This window comes from Myotis myotis, unplaced genomic scaffold (genome assembly GCF_014108235.1).
Source record: "Myotis myotis isolate mMyoMyo1 unplaced genomic scaffold, mMyoMyo1.p scaffold_m19_p_5, whole genome shotgun sequence".
NCBI lineage: Eukaryota > Metazoa > Chordata > Mammalia > Chiroptera > Vespertilionidae > Myotis > Myotis myotis.
Window position 1 is genome coordinate 94,859,467 of NW_023416357.1, and position 27,365 is coordinate 94,886,831.

The following is a 27,365-nucleotide window of genomic DNA, read 5'->3' on the forward strand; positions in this document are numbered from 1 at the left end:
GCCCTGCTGGAATTAGCTTCCAGCAAGACTGTATTGGGATGACGGGTGAGGAAACTCTCCTCGAGGCAGGAAGTCAGTGATGTTTACAGTAGATGAATCTAGAAATAGAAATGCATGAGTATTGTTTGGAAGTATGGAACTGTGGAGGGAAAGACAGCCAAAAAGTTTAAGCCAAAAAGGATCAGGGCTGGGGTAGGGCAGAGGGCTGTGGTTTTTCATCATATGCCTTTTGGTTCCATTATCCTTTTAGTCTTAATCAGCCCATGGACTATGTAGATCAAAGCATATTTTTTTAAAAAGAGGAGTTCTGCCAATCGTAAGACTCTGATTTCTAGATGGGAACTGGAGAAGCTCATCTGGTGCGGCCTCCCACCTTTGGACAGGTGAACGCCCAAACCCAGGTGGCCTCTTACCACACCCTGCTCGGCACCAAAAGAAAACAGCCCTGGTTTGAACTGCCTGGCGAAGGCTGTGCTGGAGAGTGACAGAGACCTTGGGGAAATGGTCATTGACTGTGGAAGATCGTCATGCGCCCTCGAGGGGTCTCCCATCGAGGTTGAAAGGGAAACTGGAGAGGGGCCAGGAGACCCCAAGTCCTGGCCTTGCTCCCGTTTCACTATGGGACTGGAGCCAGTCATGGCCTCCCAGTTCCTGTCTCTGGACAATCAGAGCGCTGGGTTTTCCAAGGGCCTTTACAATTCTCCATTTCCCCAGAGGGAAAATGACAGCTTCTGTGCCCGGGCACAGCAGGGGACAGAGGGAGAGAGGTAATAGGCAAGTGAACAAATAAGATTCTTTGAGACTGAAAGTTTTCTGAAGAAAATAAACCAAGGGGATGGTATAGGTGATGCTGGGATGGGATAGATCAGCGGTTCTCAACCTGTGGGTCGCGACCCCTTTAGCGGTGGAACAACCCTTTCACAGGGGTCGCCTAAGACCATCCTGCATATCAGATATTTACATTAGGATTCATAACAGTAGCAACATGACAGTTATGAAGTAGCAACGAAAATAATTTTATGGTTGGGGGTCACAACATGAGGAACTGTATTAAAAGGGCCAGAAGGTTGAGAACCACTGGGATAGATAATGATGGGGGATAGACATTGCTGGAGGGCGTGGGTGATCACGGACACTGCTCTGAGGAGGGGCTGCTTGAGTTGAGACCTAGACAATGTGAGGGAAACCCAGTGGGGGTGGCAGTTCCCTCTGGGAACTCTGCTCCAGCAGAGCACTGTGTCCTGTAAGGATGGGGGAGGTGGGGGAGACAAGGGGTCAGTATGACATTTTTTTTTAAGGGAAAATAAGTTTCTGTGCATGGGAAGCATAAATGTGATGCCACCCTGGGTTTGGTGGGCCAGCCTTCATCCAATACCCAGCCCAGGGAGTTGTCTGTCCTTCAGTATCTCCCGAGAGGGCCCACCGAGTCCCTGCCCAGGAGTGAAACATGGGTGTGTGTTGTGGGAAGGATTGAGCGCCGCTAGGAAGAGCCGTGGGGATGCAGAGGCTGGACTGTAGCGGCAGAATTATACTTCCAGGGGAAATAGGGGTGTTAATAAGTCAAAGGTAGGAAACCAAGGCTTGTCTACCCACCCAGGCCATGCATAGGAGTTGGTCCAATACTTTCTACCTCCTGAAGACCCTCTGAAGATCAAGGCTGACACAGCACTAACAGTTCCTAGTATGCTTTGCAGTAAATCAGATTTTAATGAAGAAAAATTAAAATGCAATAAATTAAATGTTCATATCCTTTGACCCAGCATCTCTACGTTTAGGAATCTGTCCAAGCAAAGAAGTAAGTTCAGAAATGTTCACTGGCAGTATAGCCTGGAGTAGCAAAAGCCTGGAAATGAATGAAATGGGCCCGGATAGGGAGCTAGTGGAGTCCATTGTGGCATACCTACAACAGAACACCAGGCAGTCTATCCAAGAAGGAGGTGCACTCATATGGAAAAGAATGATCTCTGGGGGATATGAGCAGGTGAGAAAGGCTGGGTTGACTTAGCTCAGACCGTGGCCAAATGAGCTTGCTGTAGCTCTCAGCTCCACACCCCTGTCCTCCACTGGCCCCGGAGCCCCTCCAGCCAAGGGGCATTGGGACTCTGGAAGCTCAGACACACCTAGTGGCGAGAGGAGGGAAGAGCATCGCCATACACGGTGGCCCCTTGATGGCTGAGCTCCACCAACCCCGAAAGTGAACACTGGATGTCTCCTCCAATCAGAAGCGGAGGAGTGAGTGAGGGGTGGGGCATGAGGCCAGAAGTGTTACTCTGGTGCAGCTCCCTCGCAGTGGTTCTCAACCTTCCCAACACCGCGGCCCTTTAATACAGCTCCTCATGCTGTGGTGACCCCCAACCATAAAATCATTTTCGTTGCTACTTCATAACTGCAATTTTGCTACTGTTATGAATCGTAATGTAAATATCTGATATGCAGGATGTATTTTCATTGTTACAAATTGAACATAATTAAAGCATAGTGATTAATCACAAAAACAATATGTAATTATATATGTGTTTTCCGATGGTCTTGGGTGACCCCTGTGAAAGGGTCGTTCGACCCCCAAAGGGGTCGCGACCCACAGGTTGAGAACCGCTGCTCTACAGGGAAGCAAGAGGAGTGGAGAGTAAGTGTTCCCACCTAACAGATACTATCTCCAGAAGGGGCCATAGGAAACTGGGGTGAGTGGCTGCCAGTAGGAAAAGAATAGGGAGACTTATTTTGATTTAAAGATGTGGGAGTAGCCCTAACTGGTTTGGCTCAGTGGATAGAGCATCGGCCTACGGACTGAAGGGTCCCGGGTTCGATTCCGGTCAAGGGCATGTACCTTGGTTGCGGGCACATCCCCAGTGGGGAGTGTGCAGGAGCCAGCTGATCGATGTTTCTATCATCGATGTTTCTAACTCTCTATCTCTCTCCCTTCCTCTCTGTAAAAAAATCAATAAAATATTTAAAAAATAAATATATATTTTATTGGTTTTTTACAGAGAAGAAGGGAGAGGGATAGAGAGTTAGAAACATTGATGAGAGAGAAACATCGATCAGCTGCCTCCTGCACACTCCCCACTGGGGATGTGCCCGCAACCAAGGTACATGCTCTTGACCGGAATCAAACCTGGGACCCTTGAGTCCGCAGGCCGACGCTCTATCCACTGAGCCAAACCGGTCAGGGCAAAATATATTTTTAAAAAAGAAAAAAGATGTAGGAGTAAAGAGTCATTTCTAGTCCCTTTTAAAGATTCAAGGGATCTCCTCTACTTATGAATAATTTCCTCCAAAGCTCTGGTGAGGTCACTAGATCTGAATTCCAGGTGTCATCGTGGGAGAGTACTTCTCTATTTCCAATTTTCCCGGATGTCAAACAATTCAAACCAATCTCTAGCCACCCTTGTATTCCCCAAGGCCTTCGCCTTACACTGGACTCAAGACCTGACTTGACCCCTTGTATACACTTACCCTTTTCGGTGCAGGAGCTTATTCCTAACGTCTGGGACTCCAACTGAAACCACTCTCAGGTGTTAAAGCAACGCGTCCAGACACTCGGCTCTGAGAACCACCCCCAGGATTATTGCTAACACTGAAGACCACCTGTCCTTTTATGTACATAATATATTTTTTAAATGACTCACTCTTTTAAAATTTCAATAAAGTTGTTTTAATGAGATTTTATATCTCTACTATATATGATATTTCTATAAAAAGAGAGAACCTTAGCCCTGACCCAGTAGCTCAGTTGGTTAAAGCATCGAGCAGATACACCAACTTTGTGGGTTTGATCCCCGGTCAGGGCACATACAAGCATCACACAATGAATGCATAAATAAGTGGAACAATACATCAATCTCAATCTCTCTTCCTCCCTTTCTCCTTCCCTCCCTCCTGTCCTCTTTCTTTAAAATCAATCAATACATGAAAAAAATTAAAAAGAGAGAACCTTAAAATGAACATTATAATATCAAAGCAACATTGTTAATTCTAGCTACACACTATGGCTTGCCAAAAGTTCTGCTTATTGTTGTTTTAAAAAAAATGGCACATGTTAGAGACAGGCTAGCACCAAACTGGGTCTTTTCTCCTTGGTGGACTCAGACCATTTCGATGAGGACTTTCTCCCTACATGGTTCATTGTTATTTGATACCATATCAATGCACCATCCAAAATCATGCCTTGTAACATGAATTCCACACTTTGGGGAAGACTGAGTTAAAGCCTTTCTTTTCCTTTTCCAGAAAGTCTTAATTTGTGTCCTCTGAGCTGGACAATGTGTAAAGCCATTATCACCCTGAAGTTTGTGGCCCTGCCTGATGAGGCTGGCATTTTGCATTCCAGCTGGCATCTGTGGTGCAGGAGCCTCTTTTGTCTTTTCCTTTATTGCGAGGATCAGAAACGCATCTCTTTGCAGGCAGCATACGATGGCAGCTAAGAGTGACTAAGGGTGACGCAGGCCTAAACAAAGGGGGGGTTTGTCCTTGTTAAAAGAATTGGAAGAATCTCTGAGCTGGTTCACTAGGTTCTTCCAAATGATGACGCAGAGTTGCAGCTGGGGCCACCCAGGCTGAGCCCTGCAGCCACACAGCTCCTGGCTCATTGTTAAAGGTCCTGGATCTCAAAGGGCAGCCTTGGTCAGGGACTAAGGGAGTGAGAGTGAGCACGCGCCGAGGGGAGAGCTGACAGAGAAAGGGTGGAGGGTTTGGCACAGTGCAACTCTCTGGGTGGGAGAGTTGGTATCAGGAAAAGGCTCTTTTAACGATTCTATTTCAGTGTGTTGTGGCTGCACCATCCCAGCTATGTCATCAGGGGGAGGGAGCATGGAGAACTCACACCTGCTTCTGAATGCGGAAATGCTTCAGACCGGAAATGACACCTACCAGTGTTGCTTACAGCCCATTGGCCAGATTTAGTCACGAGGTCCAACCTAAATGCAAGGGAGTCTGGGAAATTCAGTCTTCCAGTGCCCCGAGGGAGAAAAAAATGAATGGCAGCTGTCTGCCACATGTTGTATGTGCATTTAGTGGTCGGATGTTGTTCAAATGAGAATAGGTATTAAGAGGAAGGGTGTTTGAGTGAGGGTTAATTTTATAAACGGTCAGATCACTAGGAAATATTTGTGTATCATGACCACCTTTGCTTTGTTACACAGCAGGGACTGTGATAATGAATACGCAACTCAGAGGGTGAGCTTCCTCCAGTGCTGTGATGTCCCCAGAGCATTGCCCGGTGGGAGGGAGATTCAGGCAGCTTTTAAGCCCCCACACAGCCCCTCCTGCCCCCCTCAGTGCCCCTGGCAGGCCACTGAAGAGGTGGGATGCTTTTCTGAAGTAGGGATTCTATTTGGTCCTCACCCCAAATCCTCCACAAGGAATACTCAATGTCTGGATGCAACGAAGAACAGCTTTGAAAAGAAAGCTCTAGACTTTGTCTGATAAAATATGCAGGCAAGGAAAGACAGGAAGAGCTGTTTTTTATTTTCTTAAACCCCATTAGAAGTTGCTTGTTTTTCATTTTAATTTTGTCATTGACAAATTCCCAATTTCTCACACCCTCTTTAGCACATCTCCTGCTCTCTCTGGGCGTTCAACGTGACCCCTCGCCCTACCGTGCCCTGTGAAAATGTTGGTGCTCCTGGCTTTCATCATCATCTTCCACATCACCTCCGCGGCCTTGCTTTTCATCGCCACCATCGACAATGTAAGTTCCTTTTCCTTGTGACCATCCCAGAGCCCCTGGGTCCTGCCGTCAACAGTAGGATTAAAGAACTCCCCAAGGTGATTACAATTGGGGTTGTCCTGCCCACCAAGGCATGCCCACCTCCTGAGCCTGGGGCCTGAGGGCTCTGGCCTAAGTGTTGGGGTCTGAAGCATCCACATTTAGGTGGGCCGGGACCTTGGTCCTCTCATCTCTGATTCCCCTACAAAGCTTTGGTTGTAGGAAGCCCTTTGGGCACCCGGCTTCAATTCAGCCCTCCTGAGGTCAATGACTCAACCTTGGCACTAGGTTGACCAGTCATTTTGGGCTGGATCATTCTTTGTTGCTGTAGGAGAGTTAGCCACGTCCCTGGTCTCTACCCACTAGATGCCAGCAGCACTCCCACCCCTACTTGTGACAACCAGAAATGTCTTCGGACGTTGCCAAATATCTGAAGGGGGGCAAAATCATCCTCGGTGGAGGAGCACTGCCCTAGCTCCCAGGTGACCCATCCCAGGGGATCTCTGTCCCTCTCGCTTCTGACATCTCCTGACAGAAGCCCTTGTTGCTGGCCCCCCTGGCCTTGCCCGCCCCAGCAGAGCCCAGGCTTGGGACTCTCTGACTCTGCCCGTGCTCCCGTGAAAAATTGAACTCTTGTCCTGTAGTGTCCAGCTCTCAGCCATATGGCAGGAATGCATTAGGGAAATAATCTATTGGCATAGATTAATATCCCTGCCAGCTGGAAATGAAGCTTTTTGCCAAAGGTCCCCTGTGGCCCCGACCTCGATCCAAAGGTCTGGCTTCAATCCTGATCATTTCAGACTGCAGAGACATTTCGAGTCAGAAACACTGCTCACACAGCTAAAAAAATGCGCCTTACAAGTGGCCATCAGCTCTGCCTGATGCCTAATCGTCATAGCAGTAGTATCATAGACCGTCACACCTCCTGTCACTTAGCGTGCGCTCACACTGGCCAGGCCCTGGGCTAGTCCCTTTTATGTGCATCATCTCAGTTGATCCTCACCTCAAGTTTACAAGATAGGCCCTCTCCTAGCCCTGTTTTATGGTGAGGGAACTGGGACTCAGGGCAGTTAAGGTCCCTGCTGGAGTTTACACTGCAGTAAGTGGCAGAGCTGGGATTGGAACCATTACAGATCTGGCCTTGGATCCTGTAAGGGCAGATAAATGCAGTGATCAGGTTTGGCTTCTTGCAGGTTCCTGAAGAACAGCCGTGAGTGGGTAGGGCAGGGATCACAGTGATGCCGGGAGTTAAAGTATTTCACTTGCCGTTAGCCTGAGGGCCCGCGCTTGGTGAAATAAATGGTAGTGAATGTTTTTTTTAGAATCTCCTTTTTCTGTGTTTTGCACCTGGTCCTCTGGGGTTCTGAAATGGTCGCAGACTTAGTGAACGGAATAGACACACGAGGGGCAGAAAAGCCATCGGTCACAGCACCGCTCAGTCCCATGGAACGCTCCTGCGTATGCACACGACTGTGGCGCTCACGGGGCAGACACAGATGGGCATTCTTGTCAGTCAGTGAGTCACGGGTTGCTCATGGGTTAGGAATTGTGCTTGGCACTGTAGCAGGGCACGCAGTCGGTGCTCAGTGAATGTCTGTGACTGGGTGGACGGGTGGGGGAGAGTCCTGTCTTCTGGGGGGTGGAGACAGCAGAAGCAGGAGAGAAATGAAAGCATTTGGACTGAAGACAGGAGAGTCTCGCCTGATCATTTCATCCATAACAGGCTCCCCCTTCCCCGACCAGTTTCTTCATCATGTCACTCCCTTCTGCCTTCATCCCGTCACTCCCTTCTGCCTTCATCCCTGTGGCCCTGGTGGAATTTGCCACTGTTTATTCCACCAACTGAGCCTGGTCTTCTCTCCTCCACCTCGGGAGGGCCTGGACCATCCTGTCCTTTACTCAGACCAGGTGGACATCACCTGGGCGCATCACCTGAGCCTGGATCTCAGGCCCCACTGCCAGCCTCTTGAATCAGAATCTGCACGTTAACCAGCTCCCCCGGTGGCCCGCACGCACACCGCACACTGAGAAGCACCGGTCCCAAACGCCCATTCACCCCGTGCCTCCCACCCACCAGGAGTCCGTGTTTTCATCATTACCCATCAGCCTTTCCCTGTGTTTCCCTTTTGTGTTACAGGCCTGGTGGGTAGGAGACGGATTTTTTGCAGATGTCTGGAAAGTCTGCTTCACAGTCAACAGCACCAATTGTACAGACATCGACGACAGCTTTGCCTGTGAGTTGCAGCTGATGGGGAAGCATTGATGAGAAAGAGGCCACCTCCCCGCCCTCTGACTCCTCACCCAGCACGATGGGAGGGGCCCGGCTGGGGGTTCAGCAGGGACGATGGCAGGTGGAGACAGGAGGGGGTGGAGAAGCCGGAGGCTGGAGGGTGCACCAGCCCCCCCCCCCCCTACATTGGGCCCACCCATCCCTGTGTCTTGGCCAAGCAGAGCTTCCCTTCCTCGCACTTTCTCAGCTTCAGCCCTTATCTAGAATCTTTCCCCCTTCTCACTTATCCAAGCCTCCCCTCTCCGTAGGCTCAGAGATTGTATCTGACATCTGTGCCACTTCCCAGCATCTCAATAGCTGGCTCCTGTGTGAGCTGTGTCACCTTGCCTTGGGACAGGTCATCTGAGTGCTCAGAACAGCAGTATCCTCAGCTGTAAATGGAGGTAGAAGCGCTGCACCTGCCCTGCCTGCCTCTGTGCATGAGCCGAAGTACCACAGGGCTTTGCAAATGCAGAGCATCCCACTTAAACACATGCCGGCTGCTACTCATCTCCACTCTGGAGGGGATGGCTCTGTGTTCTGTCTAGAACTGATGCAGGAGGGCATCCTGATAAAATACCGGATGCCCCGTTAAATGTGGCATCTCAGAGAACCATAAACAATTTAAGTGTGTCCCAAATAGTAACATGGGACATGCTTACACTAAAAAATTATGTGTTGTTTATCTGACATTCATATTTAATGGGCATCCTGTGTGTTTTTTGTGTGTTTGTTTACCAAATCTGGCCATCCTATTTAGGGAGCAAGGGACCCTGCTCACTGACTCCTAAAGTCTCACCATTCCGTCAGTGACAATATCAACATTCCTAACACAAGCAGCAGAAGTCCCAATAGAAGGCATCATTTGCTGAAGGTTTACTGCGAGGCACAGGGCTAAGTCCTTTACCTAAGCAATTTCATAGCTCTGTCCGTCAGGGACCATTGGCCCCGTTTTAAGGTAGGGAAACTGAGGCACAGGGCGGAAACCCAAGGTTACACATCCAGGACTAAATGATGGAGCCAGGATTCCAGTCTTGAAGTGATGGCCGCTGAAGCCTGTGCTCTAAACCGCATCACGTGGTCCCTGCCCCACCCCTCCCCCTCGGTGCCTTTCTCTGCCACCCTAACCCCTGACCCGGGAAACAGCCATTCTCCCCTGCGCTCTGCAGCCCCGGCTGTCCGTGTGCGTGGCCAGCTGGGCGAGCTGGCTGTGCTCCATGGCAATGTTTCCAAGTCTCTATTACTTGCGTTCCACATCCTCTACGTGGAATTATTTAATTCCCTGTTACTTTTCCTTAAAATAACAGGGGTTGGCAAACTACCAGCCACATTCAGTCCAATGAGCTAAGAACGGTTTTTACATTTTTAAAGAGTTGTTAAGACCAAAAAAAAAAAACAAAAAAAAACAAAGACAAAAATGTAGCAAGGCACTATATGGCCACCAAGCCCAGAGTATTCACAGAAAAGCCTGCCGACCCTACTTTAAACCTGCTCACGGTTTCCTACATCCATTTATTTTAAAGGGGACTTTACGTCCTTACATAAATGCTCACCTGGAATCACTTGCCATAAAGGAAGGGAATTTTGTTTAAAATTCCACATTGAAAATCAAATGTTATTAAACCCTCACCAGATGCATCTGCTTCTTGAAGGTCCCGAGACTGTTTCCGGTTCTTTCCTTGTTAAAAACAAAACCACCACTAAACCCAGATATTAGCGGTGCTACACACGTGCTAACGGGCCAGGTGGAGAGCTCCCCCAGCTCCGCAGACACATTTAAACAAGAGCTCAGTGAGCGCCCCTCTCATCGGGTGAGTGTCGTTGGTCGGTGCACTGTTTGGCCTCCACCTACACTGAGCTCATCGGCCACCAGCGCTACCTTCTGCACCCACCCCCAACGCTGAGAAACCCTCTGTCCTCTCCTACAGCCACGGTCTGCCTACGTCCGGGCAGTGTGTGACCATAGGCCGGGTGCGTGGCTTGGACAACAGACATTTATATCTCCCAGGCGCGGGCAGATCAGGTGTCTGGTGAGAACAGACATTCGTGCTGGCTTGCAGACAGCCTGGTTCTCCTGTCCCCACGTGGCAGAGAGCAGAAAGAGAGGGTCACGTTGAAGGTGGCGCCCCCTCCAGGCCGGGTCCCAACACCACCAGAGATTCTGATGGAGTTCTTCTCGGTGTAGCCTCCCGGATGTTTTTAGAACGGAGCGGAGCTATAATTTACAAGCGAGAAGACGTGGACTCCTTAAGGTCTCAGTTCAAAGAGCTCTGACAATTATGTACGCACCCTTGTAACCACCAGCCGAGGCAAGAAGGAGAACATTCCGTCCCCCAGAGGGCTCCCTCGGGCCCCTCTTAGCTCAGTTCCCACCACCCCCTGCTCCGAGGGCAACCACTTCTGCCACTGTCCTTCCCTCTGCCTGTTCTTGGACTCCCTAGGATGCGATCATGTGGGGTTGGGGGAGGGGAAGAGGGTTCGTTCCTCACTGTAAGCAGTGGGGGAGGGGCTCCATGCTGTCCGGCGGCTCTTCACGCGCAGCCAGACCACGCTCAGAGCCGTTGCTTAACATGTCATTAAGAGCTTAACGTTGTGCCTCCCTCTAGGCATTTATTAGGCAAGATTGCAAGAAGAAAAAGAAAAAAGGAAGGTTTTCCTTAGATTTTCCTCTGCAGCTCTGGGCACTGTCCCCTCAACCATCTTACCTGCGTCCTGGTGATAACATCAGCCCTTACATAGCATTCCCTTTGAGGGGGCACCCCCTAAAATCCTTCCATGGATGAGCTCACCCCACTCTCCCAGCCTGCTGAGGCGGGAGCTATTATTATCCCCATTTCACAGGTGAGGAAACTGAGGTCCACGCAGGCGGCTCCAGTCCCTGCACTCGACCCCTCTGTACACCTTCGGTGCAGGGCTCCAGCTGTGTCCTTCCCCGTGCGGCGCCCTCCCCCAGACTGGCTCCTGTCTCGCTCAAGCTCCCCCGTACCCGATTGCTCACAGCCACACTCTCAGGCCGATCTGAAACAACTTCGCTTTCCTTTTCCTAAGAAGCGAGCGCAAGGTTCACTCTCTTAAATGTACTTTCAGAAGCTCACTCAGCCCTGAGGGCCCCACGTCCCCGAGAATGCCTCCAGAGGTCTCGCTAAAGTCCGGACACGCAGACTGACCTGTCCCCTCTGAGCTCTTGCATCAGAGTCTGCCAGCTTGGAACCTGGCGACTCATGCTTTTAAATACTCCCCCATGCGAGAGCCACGGATATGGGAGCAGCGACCCAGGCCAGAAAGAATGCCCAGCAGGTGGTGGTTCTCCGTTTTCCAGACAGGGACACGGGACTCGGGTCAAGTGCACAAGTGGACACTAGAGGGAGGAAGAGGAGGAAAGACTCCTTGACTGCCCTGTGCTCATACTATGCTCCCTGCACTTTAGTCTCATCCCCCCACTCGGGAGCAGGCCGCCTGCGGTCCTCAGTCCCGTGCTCTTGTCCTTTCTCACAGATTACTCCACGATGCAGGCGGTCCAGGCCAGCATGATCCTCTCCACCATTCTCTGCTGCATCGCCTTCCTGATCTTCTTGCTCCAGCTCTTCCGCCTCAAGCAGGGAGAGAGGTTTGTTTTAACCTCCATCATCCAGCTCATGTCATGTAAGTAAAACGACAGGCTTCCTGGAATCGGCACCCCCACCCCCACCCCCACCCCCCCCACCCCCACTTCCCAGCCAGGAGGGTGGCAGGTGAGGACTTGGAAAGGAGAGGTTGGCAGCTGTGCCCCGGTGCCTCCGTGGGACATTTCATATTTTGGAGTTTGGATTTAGTTAGGGAGTCGGGGGGGGGGGGGGGGGGGGGGCATCCTTCCTGAGCTGGAATCTGTAGGGTGAGTAGGAGTTGCTGCAGAATGTGCTGTGTTGGTACAGAGGGGAAGGAACAGTGTGTCAGGCAGAGGGAACAGCATGACCAAAGCCCTGTGATAGAAGAGACTTAGCTGGCCAGCAGGGCTGGAGTGTAGAGACTGGGGGTGGGAGGCCTGGTGTGAGCTGAACCAGACTCATAGGTGTTGTAAGCCTGCTAGGATTTGGGGGTCTTTTCCCCAAGCTGGTGGGAAGCCACCAACTGGCTTTTTGTCATTTTTTTTGGCTGGTTGGTGTTAGATGCGCCTGCTTTGGGCCCTTGGGGGCTGCTGGAGATACAGAGATGAACAAGACACGGCCTCAATCCTGAAGGGACTTAGAGAAAAAAGGTGTCTCAGAGCACTTTGCCCTACTTGTGAGTTCTAGAAGCTGGTGTAGAAGCCTCTGCCACCACATGATGGTGTGTTACTGTTCCTCAGTAGAGAGTTAAAGCTTTCTGATGACAAAAACTGGAAACCCCCCCCACACCTTCCACTGTACTTTCCAATCGGGAGACAATGGGTGTACTTCAGAGACCGCCTGCTGCCTGGTGCTAACTCCCACCTCCTTCCAGCCACCTGTCTGTCTCCCAGACTTCATTCTCTGCAGCCCAGAGTGAAGTCCAGACCTGCCATGCCCTCAACATAGTCCCAAGGCACGTTACCACACACCAGGGTGATCTGTGTGCCTGCACCTGTTTCAGTTTTACTTTTTGTTTTTTTAATTCTCACCTGAAGACATGCTGAGGAAGAGAGAGAGAGAGAGAGAGAGAGGGAGAGAGGAACATCGATGTGAAAGAGAAACATTGATCAATTGCCTTCCATATGCTCTCTGACTGGGAATCAAACCCACAACCCAGGCATGTACCCTGATCAGGAATTGAACCGGCGACCTTTCAGTACACAGGACAATGCTCAACCAACTGAGCCACTCCGGCTGGGCTGTCTCAGTTTTAAAACTGAGTCCTGCATCCCAGGAAACCCCTCAGTCCTGGGCATAGCAGGATGGCTGGTCACAGACAGCATCCTTCTCTCAGGGCACCTTACCTGACAAGCCAGGGTGCAGGCAGAGATGAGAGCATTTCGATCATAAAAGACCCTGGAGGGTCCCTTGGTCCCCGAGCCCCAAGTCCACCAGGATCCCTCTGGGGACCTGTCTAAAGTGCAGACCCCAAAGGCCCATCTTGACCTGTTGGTTAGAACCTGGGGATGAGTGTTCTCATCCATGAGCCCAGCACTTGGGAGCAGAGACACAGACCCAGACCCAGTGAGGCCGAGAGAAGCAATACAACTTGCCTAAGAGCACCCGTGAGGGGGTGTCTGCTCTGCCTCTTCCTTTACTTTCTTTGTATCTCGCAGTGAGAGGCATGGACACCCCACTACTCGCACCATTAATGGCCATTGAATCTCGACACGTAACATGCAGAGAGGGAGTTGGGGAGTTTCCCATTCAAGTTTACTTTCTGTTATTGTCTCCATGTGTCTGTTTGTCTCTGAAGGCCATTTAGTCAAAACTGGTTACCTTGATACAGAAGCCACACACACCCCTTTGCCATCCACAACAACTCCTTTGACCATTTTTTGGCCGAGGACCTGCCCCTCCCTCTTCTGCCCCAAGCCTGCAAGGTTTGGACGCCATATCAGTCAGTGATGTTCAGGTGTGAGCAGCAGACGCTCTGATAACTTACGTAAGAGCCGGATGCCGGGGCAGCTCACACGATTCAAAGGAGAAGCTGGACACCAGGTCTCGGATAGAGGATCCAGGCAGCAGGAACTGATGGGCAGTCACTTCAGCGAGATGCTGGCCGAATCCGTGTGAATCAGAAGACAGTGTGGCTTTTCCCTCGATTCAAGCCTCCAGGAACAACAGTCTGATCGGCAGAGATTGTCATACACTCAACCCCCAGTTAGAGAAGGGCTGGCACCCTGATGGACAGTCCTAGCTGGCCAGGGGAGGCGATAGGTCCCGCCAGGAAAACCAGGGTGCTTAACCTCATCCTAGCATTCATGTCTGTGATTCAGTCAAGTTGCCTTTGGCTGCAAGTAAGAGAAAATTCCAATTAACAATGACTCAGCCACAAAGACCTTTACTTTTTTAATATAACAAATAGGAGGTGGAAGGTGCCAGAGTTGGTCCGGCAGCTCAGCAGCAGTGTCCCCAACCCCCACACCTCTTCTCCTTCTATGCCATCATCCTCAGAGTGTCAGTGACAACCCTCTCATGGCCCCCAAAAGACTGCCACAGCTCCAGCCATTCCCTCCTAACCTAACAGGCTAAAGTAGTATGCAAGGGGAAGTACTGAGTTGAGTAGTGGGGGACAGACATTGTACAGAGCCTGCAAAGCTTGAACTATTTACCGTCCAGCTCGACCCTGGCTTAGATACATGATGTCTTGTCTTCTGGGCTGGGCACACGGCTGCCCAAGTAAAATTGTCTTCAGCCTGGCCAGCATGGCTCAGTGGTTGAGCGTCGACCCATGAACCAGGAGGTCACAATTTGATTCCCATTCAAGGCACAAGCCCAGGTTGTGTGCTCGACCCCCGGGGGGGTCGTGCAGGAGGCAGCTGATCAAGGCTTCTCTCTCATCATTGATGTTTCTTTCTCTCTCTCCCTCTCCCTTCCTCTCTGAAATCAATAAACACATATTTAAAAAAATAAAAATTGGGTTCAGCTAGCAAGAATGGGCAGCAAAATGGTGACAGGGGAGGCAGTGATAGTCAAGTAAAATATTCGTTATCATCGTTCCAATAGACTAAAACGAACACCTATAATAATAAAAGCTTAAGTTGGTCTCTCATAGTCCCCTCCGGGGCCTGGGACACGCTGCGGCCCATGACTTACTGGTGTCTTCACTTTTCTTCTCCCAGGCCTGTGTGTCATGATTGCAGCTTCCATTTACACAGACCGACGCCAAGACATTCACAACCACAACCCGGAGTTCTATACTCTGACCGCAGAAGGCACGTACGGCTACTCCTTCATCCTGGCCTGGGTGGCCTTCGCCTTCACCTTCATCAGCGGCCTCATGTACCTGATCCTGAGGAAGCGCAAATAGACCCCGGCGCTCAGGCGCTCACGCAGCACAGAGTCTGCATCCAGATAACCGTTTTGTATATAATCCGTTTTTTTGTTTTGTTTTTTTTTGTGGTTTTTCTAGCAAACATATTGTTTCCTTTAAAAGCCAAAAAAAAGAGAAGAGTTTTTGCATTCTTGAGATCAGAGAACAGACTGTGAAGGCTGGAATTCAGAACTCCCGCCGTCGGAAAGTCCCAACAAGACAAAGCCAAAAATCCAGCCACGCTCCAATCCTGAAATGTCCAGCAGGATGTTTCCTTACCACGGGGATGTGATGTGAGGACAAGAGGCCGAGAAAGCCAGGTCTCGGGGGACATCTCCCCCTAGGTTTGGGCCATACCATGTCCTCCTCATCTCAGCTTCCCTTTCCCGAGTCTCTGGGTGTTTAGTGGTGGAAGGTGAGGTGAGGGGCGGCCAGGTGAGGGATGAGACCTCCTCAGGTATTCAGCCAAGTTCCATGTGAGAAACAGGTATGGACCCTGGTGTTCTGCCTGTACCAGACCACGGCCCTAACTGCCTATAACGGGCTAGGTCCCGAAGGTGCCACCTAAACTTGCAGACGACGTCACCTGCTTGCCTGGGGGAGGGGAATTCAAATGTGGGCTCACCCTGAGGCAAAGACTTTCATCTTGTGATCCCTAGTACACCTGTAAAATGCACACTATCGGGTACCCACCCCCAGACCTACAAGATCTGTCTTCAGAAGTGGGGCCCGGAAGCCTGCATTGCTATCAAGCTCCTCCGTGATGCTTATGTGCCTTAAAGTTGAGGGCCACCTCCCAGAACCCGGGGAGCAGAACTGCCTCCTCACAAACGTTAAAGCTCTCATCATATCAAGCTGGGAGGTGGGTCTAGACCCCACTGCAGACCAAAGCCCTGGCCTCCGTCAGCTCTTGATTCTTCCCTGTCCCTGCCACAGCTGCTTTCATCTGGACCACCCAACCTCCAGGCCCAGGCCCCACACCCCACTAGCCAGCCACCCTGGGGGCGGGGGGGCCACCGCCTCCTTATAGCCCTAAGTCAGAAGGCCTCCCCCTTCTCTTCCTGACCTGCCTTCTAAGCCGGTTGGCCTCTACTACATTTCTGGAGCCTCAGAGGGCCCATCCACCATCCATCCATTTACCCATTCATTCATTCATTCATCAGCATCAGGCTGGCTGATCATTTCTCCTTCTGGGGCTCATCGTCCAAGGAGAAGATGAATTAAAAACCAATTAGGAAAACTAAAAACTGTGATGAAGGCTGCGAAGACCGCAACCAAGGATTGAAAAGCGAGGCCGGTGGGTGGGAGGGAACCTGCTTCGTGCCTGCCTATCTTTAAATGCCCCTGGAGGCATGGAGATCACCCTCAACATCGCAGCTGGCATTTATTGGGCAGCATTGTCTATTCCATCAAGAGGACATTTAGTTCTGTGGAGCACCCCAGGGCCCTGAGAGCCAATGAAGCAGTGACAGGAACCCTGTCTGCTGTGGTTCTCAGACTTGAGAGGGCGCAAGTGCCACTCGGGGGAATCTGCCTTGTCAGGGTCTGGGGGGGGGGGTTGGGGGGGGTTCCAGACAATTCCGAGACTATACTGAGAAATGCGGCTTTGGGGAGTCTGTCCTTCGGTGTAAAAGCACCACGAGGTGTGAGGTGTGCGGCAATGTGCCTGACCCCGGGGCGTGCCCCCATTGAATGAGCTCTTGGCGCACCTCAGTCCTTTTCCTCTGGTGCTGAGCGTGCTTCTGGGGAGGCATGCCTGGGCCAGAGCAACCTGTTGGCCGCGTCTCGGCACTGGGGCTGCTTAAATGCTTCTGCACTTGACCTGCTGAGTGGCAGCGATCTGCCATCAGCCCAGTTCTGTGTTGAGTAGCTTTGGGGCCACCGTGGACTCCTTTTCAATGCAGGATTGGGTTTTTCTGTCCATCCATTCATTCATTGTTCATTTTCCACCGAGTACTCCGTGCCTGCTATGGTCCGGGCAGGGTGTGAGGCTTTGAAAACACAGGGGCAAGCAAATCCAGGCATCCTCCCTGAGGCAGGACACCGGCCCCACAAAGAGGCCACCAGCACAGTGCAGGGTGACATCGGGCCATGGACAGGACAGGGTGCCACTCCTGGAAAACTCAGGCATGGGGTGGGTCAGAGCAGCCACATGCTTGGGGTTTGGAGGATGCTACAGGAGCCTGTGGAGGAAGGTGGGTCTACAGTGCCCCCAGCTTCCCAGCCAGGTGGCTTTTCTCTAGTTTCCTGGTGGCCGTGTGGAAACAAACCAGCAACCCTCAGAACCAGGAATCTGGTAAGCCTCATCCCCGGGCAATGCACGAATTTCCTTCTCCAAAACTTGAGGGGTGCGTAAGAATCTGAAATGACCCCATGGATTTTTCTGGCTGGTTGCCGCTACTGTACAGCATTAGCATCCACATCCATCGCAATGCCAAGGTTTTGTGACTCATGAGAGCTGCCTGCCCTGCATTGCCGAGGTGGGAACGAGGTGATGGTGTCGGGGAGAAAATACCCACATTTCTTACCTGTAGGCAGAATCAGCCCTCACTCGGTGCTTATGATCAGTTACATCAACAACAAAGGAAACTAACAGACATCCAGGAAGCAAAAATTAGGACCAAATATATTACTGGTAACAACTGTATTTGAAGGAACTGTAGTTTGCACATGTTAGGACATTTTTATACAGTACTGTAATTCTTTCAAGTGGGGGGGGCGCTATGGATGGAGACAGACTAACTCATTTTGTTATTCGCATTAAAATTACTTTGGGTCTCTGTCAAGTGAGTTTGGAAAACTGATGTGTAGCTCTGAGTGAATGTATATATTTATACCTGAACACGGGAGAATTGGAGACCTCCCTCCAATCCCCCATCCTCTGCGGCAGGTTGGTGGCCTGTGTGCATCCCTAATTGACAGGCTGAGGTCCTGGGATGCTCTGTATTAACCGATGCCGAGGACACCTGGACCCCCAAGCCTGTATGTAAACACGCTAAACATAGTAGCTTAGATAGAAGCTGTAGCATCATTTAAAATCTGCCTGGGTGGGGAATGACTAAACTTGCTAATCGTTGAAAGGCTACTTACAATACAGCGGATTGGGCAGTTTTGTATATTGGGGGCGTGGTGGTGATGAGGAAATGCAGGGAAAGGCCTGGAGGTTAAGTCTGAACCTTGGTTTGTGGACAAATGTGATTTTAGGGTAGTTAGATACTTTCTCCTTAATGTGCCTTTAAAATAGTACATTTTCTATGTTTTGTATAATCTGAAACTGTACATGAAAAATAAAGTTTAAAACCAAATCGCCCAGAGCCACAGCCTCGAATGTGCCCATGCGTGCCAGCATCTAGGTTAGAATGCTGCCATGTCGAGTGACAGGCGGTCATTTCATTTCTCATCGAGATGAAAGTGTGGTTTTTACAGCCAGCGGTTGGTGCCTGACAGTTCGTCATAGGACAGACTCCCACCACCTTTGCCTGGATGAACCAACCGCAACTGCCCAGGACCTGGGCTTCCAGAAGGATCCATACTGGGTTAACGATCTGCTAACACCATCTTAGACTTCGTAATGATATTTCAGCAAACAGCCCCACATTCTCATTTTGCAATGGTTTCCACAAAATATGTAGCCAGTCCTTTCTCTTCCTTTTTCTTTTTTTCAGTACGGCTTACCTTCAGTGTTATTTTGTACTAGTTTTGTTACTGGGTGGGGTCTGGGCCCAGAGGGGGTCTGCCTAGGCCTGACCAGTAGTGTGTGGGTTGTTGACTTTGTGCAGGAAGGATTGCGCAACACAAGACCAGGTGATTTTTTAAAAATATATTTTACTGATTTTTTACAGAGAGGAAGGAAGAGGGATAGAGAGTTGGAAACATCGATGAGAGAGAAACATCAATCAGCTGCCTCCTGTACACACCCTACTGGGGATGTGCCCGCAACCAAGGTACATGCCCTTGACTGGAATCGAACCTGGGACTCTTCAGTCCGCAGGCCGACGCTCTATCCACTGAGCCAAACTGGTTAGGGCAAGTCCGGGTGATTTTGAGAGCACGTTTATTCAAGCTGGGGACAGTGGAACAAAGGAAGGGCTTAGGGTAGAAGGAGCAAGGAGAGAGCTGAGGCGGGGCTGCTTTGGCTCCCTGAGGAATAGGTCACAGTAAATGAAGTGAGCTCACTGGGAAAGTCAGAGAAAATGGGGGCCTTGGAGACAGGTTCAGGGAGTAAGCCTGGGATGAGCTGCCGCTGCCTGCTGCTCCCCTGGTGGCAAGTCTTGTGAGGACCCATAGAGTTTAGGAAAAAGAAAGCAGAGCTACAAGGTGTGGGGGTGCTCTAGCAAGAGCATGCCATGGATCCTTTGTCTTGAGGCTTTATATCTTTCTCTGGCCAGTGGGAATCCTAGGCAAGGTTTCAGAGGAGGTCTTAGCAGAATATTCATTAGCTCTTCAGGTGTGACCTTCAATATGTTGACTCATCCAAAGGTGCATAGACAGGTATCAGGAGTTATTTCCTGGTTAGTTTTATTTTCAAAGAACATCACTGAAGAGGGATGGGACCGAGGCTGTTCTGCCCCCCAGACGGTCTGGAATGTGGAAACCATTTGTCCCTAAGTGTCCTTGGTTAGGGAAGAGAAAACATCGTCATTCATTAGCTGGCTGTAAACTGCTCAAATTGTTTGGCCTTGTTTAATTATTCTGCCACCGTTTCCCTTATAATACTTGTCAAGGAATTTTGCTAGCGTTTTGCTATCCTGCCACAGTTTCAGGTGTAGGACATAGTGGTTAGACAATGATATACTATGCAAAATGATCCCCTGATATTTCTAGCCAGCCTGTTCTTTCGTTTGTATTTAATGAAGACTTCTGCTTTAAAGGTTTGGGTGATGATGAAAATCAGACTATCTGTATTACACACCCCACTGGAAAAAAATCAGCCAGAAAAAGAGATAATGGAGAGATCTTTAATTTTTACCTAAGGAATGCCAAAAGTAGTTAAAGCTACCTATCTAAAGAACCCATGTTTCCTTGTCTCCACACAGGGGTTGCAAACTAAAACTTCTGGGGGACACTGCCCATATTCTTTATTTCTGGGTTTTTGTCCACTTGGCAGGTGGATGGTAGTCACTCCAGCCCACTCAGTTTTATATTTATTCCATTAGGGAAATTATCTTTTTCATCTACCAAATATTTGTGGCCTAGCATGACTTATCCTGGAGTATGAAAGTCTATCTCTGGTTTAGAACTTGCCTTGCCCATCCCTGCAAATCTCCAAATCCTTGGAGATTCTCCATCTATTTTAAATTGTAGGCTTCAGGCAGAAAGAATCTCAGTAAAACCATCTTTTTTTCCATTTTGCCGTTAGATGGACCATGTTTGCCCCAAGATTGACTTTTTCTTGAAGGAGTTTACTGAGGGCTCTAAGAAGATGAACATGTCAACATCTCAATGTGTTTCTACAACTTTTTCTACCACTATAACATCCACAGATATATGGTGGGTAAAATAAGTGGAAATTTATTTTTTATTTTTTTAAAGATTTTTTTATTGACTTTTAGAGAGAGAGGAAGTGGGAGAAAGAGAGAGAGAAACACTGATGTGAGAGCAAAACATCAATTGGCTGCCTCCTACATGCTCCCTACAGGGGACTGAGCCCACAACCCAGGCTTGTGCCCTGACCCAGAATCAAACGGGCAATGTTTTGGTGCACGAGATGATGCCCAACCGAGCCACATCAGCCAGGGCAAAGTAGGTGGCAATTTAAATCAAGGTTAACCTATGACCTGTGGGCCAAATCAGCCCACTGCCTGATTGTGTAAAGATTATTGGCACACAGCTACACCCACTAATTTACATATTGTTCCTGGCTACTTTCAAAGGCAGAGTTGAGTAGTTGCAAAAGAAACCATATGGACCACTAAGCTTAAAATACTTACTATCTGGCTCTTTACAGAAAGCATTAGCCAAACCTTGGTGTAAACCAAATGTCTTACAATAGCAATGCAAGGGCCTAGAATGCCCTCTGCTCTGCCACCTCCGCTGGGCCAATTCCACATTAGAGTGTTTGGTGCTCATCCCAAATTTAGGATTAGAGTTCGTAGTTGTAAGCAACAGTGACTGCAGTTGATTTAAACAGGAAAGGAATTTATTAAAAGGAAATCAGGTGGCCTACATGCTTGGAAATATACAGCCAACCCCCCACCCTCCAGTTGCCTCAGATTGTTCCACAGTACTCAAATTCTCCCACAACGACATCAAAATTACAACTAAACCACAGAAAAACCATCATTCAGAACCATCTGAAATCTAACAGAACAGAAGTCCTACAACTAAGGATACAAAGAAGTAGCCACATCGAGACTGGTAGGAGAACCTGTTCCACACCAGACAAAAATCTGCAGGAATATCTTGGATAAAAAGGTCCCTCCTGAGGAGCAAGGGGTCCCAGCCCCACACCAGTCCCTCCCCCACTCCCAGCCCAGGGCCCCAGCACCAGAAAGAGATGTCCCCATGACTTCTGGCTATAAAAACCAGCAGGAATTGTGGCTGAGTGAATAGAGGGCTTCTGGAGTCCCAGGCAGTACCTCTTACATGGCTGGCTCAGACTTAATCGGACTCATTCACTCTGAGTTCCAGCATTGGGGCACCAAGGACATATGAGGAGGAACTGAGTTGTCTGGCATTGAAGCAAGAGCTGGAGGGGCAGCTTTATCCCAGGCAGAAGTGCTGGCAGAGGCCATTGTTTCTTTGCTGAGCCCTCCCCCAACAGAGCCAGCAGGCAGATGCCATATCTGAGTCTCCATCAACTTGGTTATCACTGTTCACCTGCCCTGGTGATTCCCTGAGATCCTGCCCCACCCAACTCTGGGTCCAACCCAAGCCCTTTCCAATGGCTTTCCCATATAAACAGCCCATCTTGGCTCATGCTTGGATATTCCTAAAATATCTATAAAAAAAAAAAGTATCTGGCCTTCACATGCCATGTACATCTCACTAAGTGGCCTCAGGTCCAGCACTAGCAGCAGCTGGCCTTTGTTCATAGCTTGGCCTCTGCTGGGCACCTCCAAGCCCAACACAAGTAGCAGCCACCTGCTGGTTGCTTTGTGGCTCATGCCAGGTGGTACAGTGCAGGGCACAAGTGGCAACTGACTTCCTGGGAGGCCTCAGAGATAGCACCCCCAGTGGACAGCTTCAGGCCACATCGAAGCACCACCCAATCTCCTCCATAAGGGACATTCTCAAGGGGAAAACTTAGCAGGCACCAGAACCCCACTGAAATAAGTCCTGCTCCATGAGGTTGGCCACTGCACAGCTGATCCACCAGGGCAGTCACAGCCATTCCTCACAGCCAATTAACCTGGGGATAAATCCCTCCCATTGAGGTGCCAACAGCAATCAAGGCTCAACTACAACAGGAGGGCCCACAGGGGGTAGCGGCACACACGGAGTGCCCAGCTCAGGTGCTCAGGGAAGCTATGCCACTGGACCCTACAGAACACCCACTATATAAGACCACTTTACCAAGCCCAGCAGACACAGCAGCTCTGCCTAATACATAGAAACAAACACAGGGAGGCTGCCAAAGTGAGGAGACAGAGAAACGTGTCCCAAATGAAAGAACAGAACAAAACTCCAGAAGAAGAACTCAACAAAATGGAGACAAGGAATCTGCCAGACGCAGAGCTCAAACACTGGTTAGAAGGCTGCTCAGGGAACTTAGGGGAAGAGCAGGTGAACTTGTAAAAACTAAAACACAGAGGTAGAAACAAAACCAGAACTAGTGCCGAAACCGGTTTGGCTCAGTGGATAGAGCGTCGGCCTGCGGACTGAAAGGTCCCGGGTTCGATTCCGGTCAAGGCCATGTACCTGGGTTGCGGGCACATCCCCAGTAGGAGATGTGCAGGAGGCAGCTGATCGATGTTTCTCTCTCATCGATGTTTCTAACTCTCTATCTCTCTCCCTTCCTCTCTGTAAAAAATCAATAAAATATATTTAAAAAAAAAAACAAACAAAAAAACACAGAACTAGAAGACATAAAAAGAACCAGTCAGAAACGAAGAATACACTAACTGAAAAGAAAAATACATTACAGTAGAGTAGATGAAACAGAGGATCAAATCAGAGATTTGGAAGACAAGGAAACAGAAAACATCCAATCAGAACGGCAAAAAAGAAATCCAAAAAAGTGAGGCTAGTATAAGGACCTTCTGGGACAATTTCACGCAGACCAACCATTGCATCATGGGAGTATCAAAAAAAGAAGAGAGAAAACAAGGAATTGAAAACCTATGTGAAAAAATGGCAAAAACCTCCCCTCATCTGGTGAAGGAAATAGACCATACAAGTCCAAGAAGTGCAGAGTCCCAAACAAGATGAACCCAAAGAGGCCCACATCAAGACACACAATTAAAATGCCAAAGGTTAATGACAAAGAGAGAATCTTAAAAGCAGCAAAAGTGGTTAGTTACCTACAAGGGACCTCCCATAGGGACTGTCAACTGATTTCTAACAGAAACTTTGCAGGCCTGAAGAGATTGGCAAGAAATATTCAAAGTTATGAAAAGCAAGACCTACATCCAAGATTACTCTACCCAGCAAAGCTATCATTCAGAACTGAGGGACAGATAAAGAGCTTCCCAGTCAAGAAAACACTAACTAATTTACAGAATTTAAGCAGTGATTTTACAATAGAAATGAATTTATTTATAAATGTTAATTATTTGGTTTAACACGAAAGAATAAATCAAGAAAATCATAATTATTACAGATTACTGTATGGTTGTCAGTGAACACAACGCAGAAGAGGGTGTGTCCCACACATTACACTCCTAAGGTGTGTCTGTATGTGTGTGTCAAACCGTTTAGGGTACAGATGGAATACTTGTGAAAATGCGGATTCTAGACCTGCTAAATCTCTAAGGTCATGACCCAGAATCTAAATTTTATAAACCTTTCAGGTTATTTTGCTGACCACAAAAGTTTGCAAACCATCATTTTAAGGGATCAGACAGACCTATGTACATAATCACATGGATTTTCATTTTACCTTTAGCGGTAAACCTGGAACGAGAAGTATTTTATATATAGACGTGTATATGGATTTCTACTCCCCCCCTCCAAGAAATATGTATCCAAAAAGTTTCCTCCTTCCAATGTATTTGCTTTATGGACATTGAAGGCCAAGTGGCCAGAATGCATGAGCAAGTAATGCTACTGCCTCCTAGTGATGGTGTGTGGCCACACAACAGAACAATAAAATACTGCAGCAAAGATTACATCGTTTCACATCCAATTTAGCCAAATCCAACATAGCTGACAGAAGCTAACGTGAGTTATTCCTCATTACTTTACATTTAACTCTATTATGACCAGAACACTGCTGGGTACCTATCTTCATTGAGCTCAATTAATTTTTAGCCATGTGATTCTGTGATCATGCTTTCAGTTACTATAATATTACTACATTGAGACAGATTTACAGTTTGCAACTGGATGTCTGAGTAGAATTTACGATTTCTCAGTGTTGGCCCAACTGACATTTGGGCCAGATAATTCTCTGTTGTGGGATGTCCCGTGCATGTCAGATATTTAGCAGCATTTCTGGCCTTCACCCCCTAGATGCCAGTTGCACACACACCCCAAAACTGTGACAACCCAAAATGTCTCCAGACATTGCCAGGTGTCCCCTGGGGAGGGGAGGCAAATTGCCCTCATTTGGGAATCACTGCTATAGGGTTTTATGCACCAGGAAATAGGCAGCTTGAGGGTGAGGGTGCTGTTGGAAATTGCTAGTGAAGGTGGCGGGCCCAAAACACCTCCCACCAGCGGGCAAAGCGAATGACAGCCTACCACTGCGGCCCCTGCCATATCTCTGAACACCCAGGGGAATAGCACAGAATGTGCCTAGTCCCCAAACAAACTGCACATGTGCTCAATGCTCATTATCGACTAAAACAGAGACCAGAGCAACCAAAAAGAAGTTATTTTCTGTAGCGGTGTTGGCAGCAAAGTGGCACCAGGTGTTAGATGGGTGGGGTCAGACTAGACCTGGGTTGAGAAACCTTGGTGCTTGGGTTCTGGCTAGAAAAGAATTCAGACCCAAGACTCAAACTATAGGGAAAGTTTATTTAGAAAGTCACAGTAGAGGTAGAAACAGTGAGCCATAGAAGAAATGGGCTCAAGAAACAAATTACAGGGGCAAAAGAAGGGGCCCTAGAGCTCAGGAGGGAGAAGGATAAAGGTAAGGCGCCTAGAGGGGGAGAGGAGGATGGGAAAGGCTTGCATGTGCTCCTGGGAGGGAGAGTGTGCTGGGGCTCTGTCCTCAGGGCTTTTAAAGGTGGGGGCTTTAGGGGTGGGCCCAGGGGAGGACCTTAATAGAAAATGCATCAGCTTTCCAGGTGTGTCCTTCCAGGATCGTGGTCTCCACTGATTGGTCGGGCCAGGGCTGGGGGTCATTAGTCATTGCAGCTGGTCCTGAGGTCGGCCATGGCAGCATTTGCCTGTTTTTGCTGTTTCTCGGGGCCTGGAGCGGAAACACAGCTGAGGCCTAGATGTTATCCCCAGGGGTCGATGCTTAAGGAGTGGTCTGCACGGGCCCACGTGGGAGCCTCCTGATGCCCCTCTTCGGCCCCTTGTTCCTCCTCCAAGGGGGTCTACTGCATGACTATCGACATGCAGGGCAGGAAAGGTCAGGGGAGGATCAGAACCCCATAGCCAGTGATATGAAAGGTCAGGGGGTCTAAATCACATGACCAGCAGTGCTAGGGGAGGAAAGGTCACCCTGGGGGCGGGGTCCTTGTTTTCCCAGTTTTGCCCGTTGCTAGGCACCCAGGGGTTTCCCTCTGGTGACCTGCTGTACCTGGCCCATCGTCCTTGCTCTGCTCGTGTCTAACAGCCTACCACAGAAGGACGAAGTGTAATTTCACCAGGGGCTTGGACACATGTATGGCAAATGTATGGTTTTTTTGTTTTGTTTTTGCCAGGAGGGAAGTTAAGCTGCCATGATATGCTGCCGCCTCATCCAGAGAGGAATGGAGGGTAAAAGGACCGATGGAGAGTGAGAGCCCAGCCAGAAGAGCATCCACATTCCCAGTGGGCCCGGAGTTGGTGATGCGGGATCGGGTATTAACAAAGCCACCACCACACCTCTGTCCTCTTAGCTGTTTGGGCTTGTGTTTTCCTGGAGCTTGCTTCTCCTGTTTGCCATCCTACAGCAGCCTTTGTCCCGAAAGCCCCCCAGACCTTCCCAGATATCTGATGGGAGGAAACATGGACCCCGCTGAGCTGGCTGCCTACATTCAAATCTGGTCCCAGCACCTCCCTGCTGTGTGATTTTGGGCAAACTGCTTGGTGTCTCTGGGCCGCTGCTTCCTGGAGAATGGGAACAGCCATAGCAGAAAGAGCAGGGGGTATACAGTCCGTGCTCAATCAGGGCTATCCATCCCTTATTATTGTCAAGTCATTGGGCCAAGGCCACCTGCCAGGTATGTGGCAGATTCAAGGCTTGACATTAGATGTTCCGACTCCAAGTCCTGGGTTCTCGACCTCACCACATGCCTGAGCCACTGGGGAAGCTTCCGAAGCCTGGATCCCACCGAGGTTGCCCTTTAATCGGCCTGGGGAGCAGCCTGGGTGTGGAAGTTGTTAAAATCCTCCAGGTGATCCTAGCGTGCACGTGGGCGGAGAACCTGCTCTGCTCCACGTTATGACTCAGGTGCGATCTAAGACCGTCAGAATTGCGCAGTATTTAATGAGACGAGAACCAGCAGGGAAGAAAGGATGTTCACGGGGGATGGGTTATCACCGCCTCCAATGTCTGGCTTATTTCACTTAGCGTAATGCCCTCCAGGTTCGTCCAGGACGTAACACGTGACTGCGTTTCCTGTTCATGCCTGAATAATATTCTACTGCACATGCATCCCATATTCTCTTCATCCATCCTTCTGTCCATGTCTGTTTAGATTGTTTCCACCTCTTGCTTCCACCTACATGAGGTCCCTAGAGTAGTCAAAGGCATAGAAACAGAAAGTAGATGGTGGGTGCCAGGGCTGGGGAAGGGATCATGGAGAGTTGCTGTTCAAAAGTTCAGAGTTTCAGTTATGCAAGATGAGAAAGTTCTAGAGAGCTGCTGTACAACATCCTGCCAATAGTTAACAACACTGGACCGGACACTTTGTTAGGAGGGGAGATTTCATGTTATGCATTTTGTTTTTTACCATCCTAGCTTTAACATATATATATTTTTTATTGATTTCAGAGAAGGGAGAGAGAGAGAGAGAGAGAGAGAGAGAGAGAGAGAGAGAGAGAGAGAGAGAGAGAAAGAAGCATCAATGATGAGAGAAAATCATTGCTCAACTGCCTCTTGCACACACACACACACCCCCGCTACTGGGGGGTCAAGGATGCAACCCAGGCATGTGCCCTAATCAGGAATCAAACTGTGACTTCCTGGCT

General features: G+C 49.4%; 1 protein-coding gene across 1 annotated transcript in view; it reads left to right on the plus strand.

Annotated features, from left to right (window-relative positions):
* The window catches only part of EMP2 (epithelial membrane protein 2), a 35,032-nt gene extending 16,807 nt beyond the window's left edge, over positions 1-18,225 (plus strand). Inside the window, exons 2-5 of the mRNA XM_036309138.1 lie at positions 5,551-5,689; positions 7,845-7,941; positions 11,472-11,618; positions 14,728-18,225. Coding sequence (XP_036165031.1) covers positions 5,612-5,689; positions 7,845-7,941; positions 11,472-11,618; positions 14,728-14,915 — 510 coding nt within the window. The 5' untranslated portion in view covers positions 5,551-5,611 and the 3' untranslated portion in view covers positions 14,916-18,225. The remainder of the gene's footprint in view (positions 1-5,550; positions 5,690-7,844; positions 7,942-11,471; positions 11,619-14,727) is intronic.
* The last annotated feature ends 9,140 nt before the right edge of the window (positions 18,226-27,365 follow it).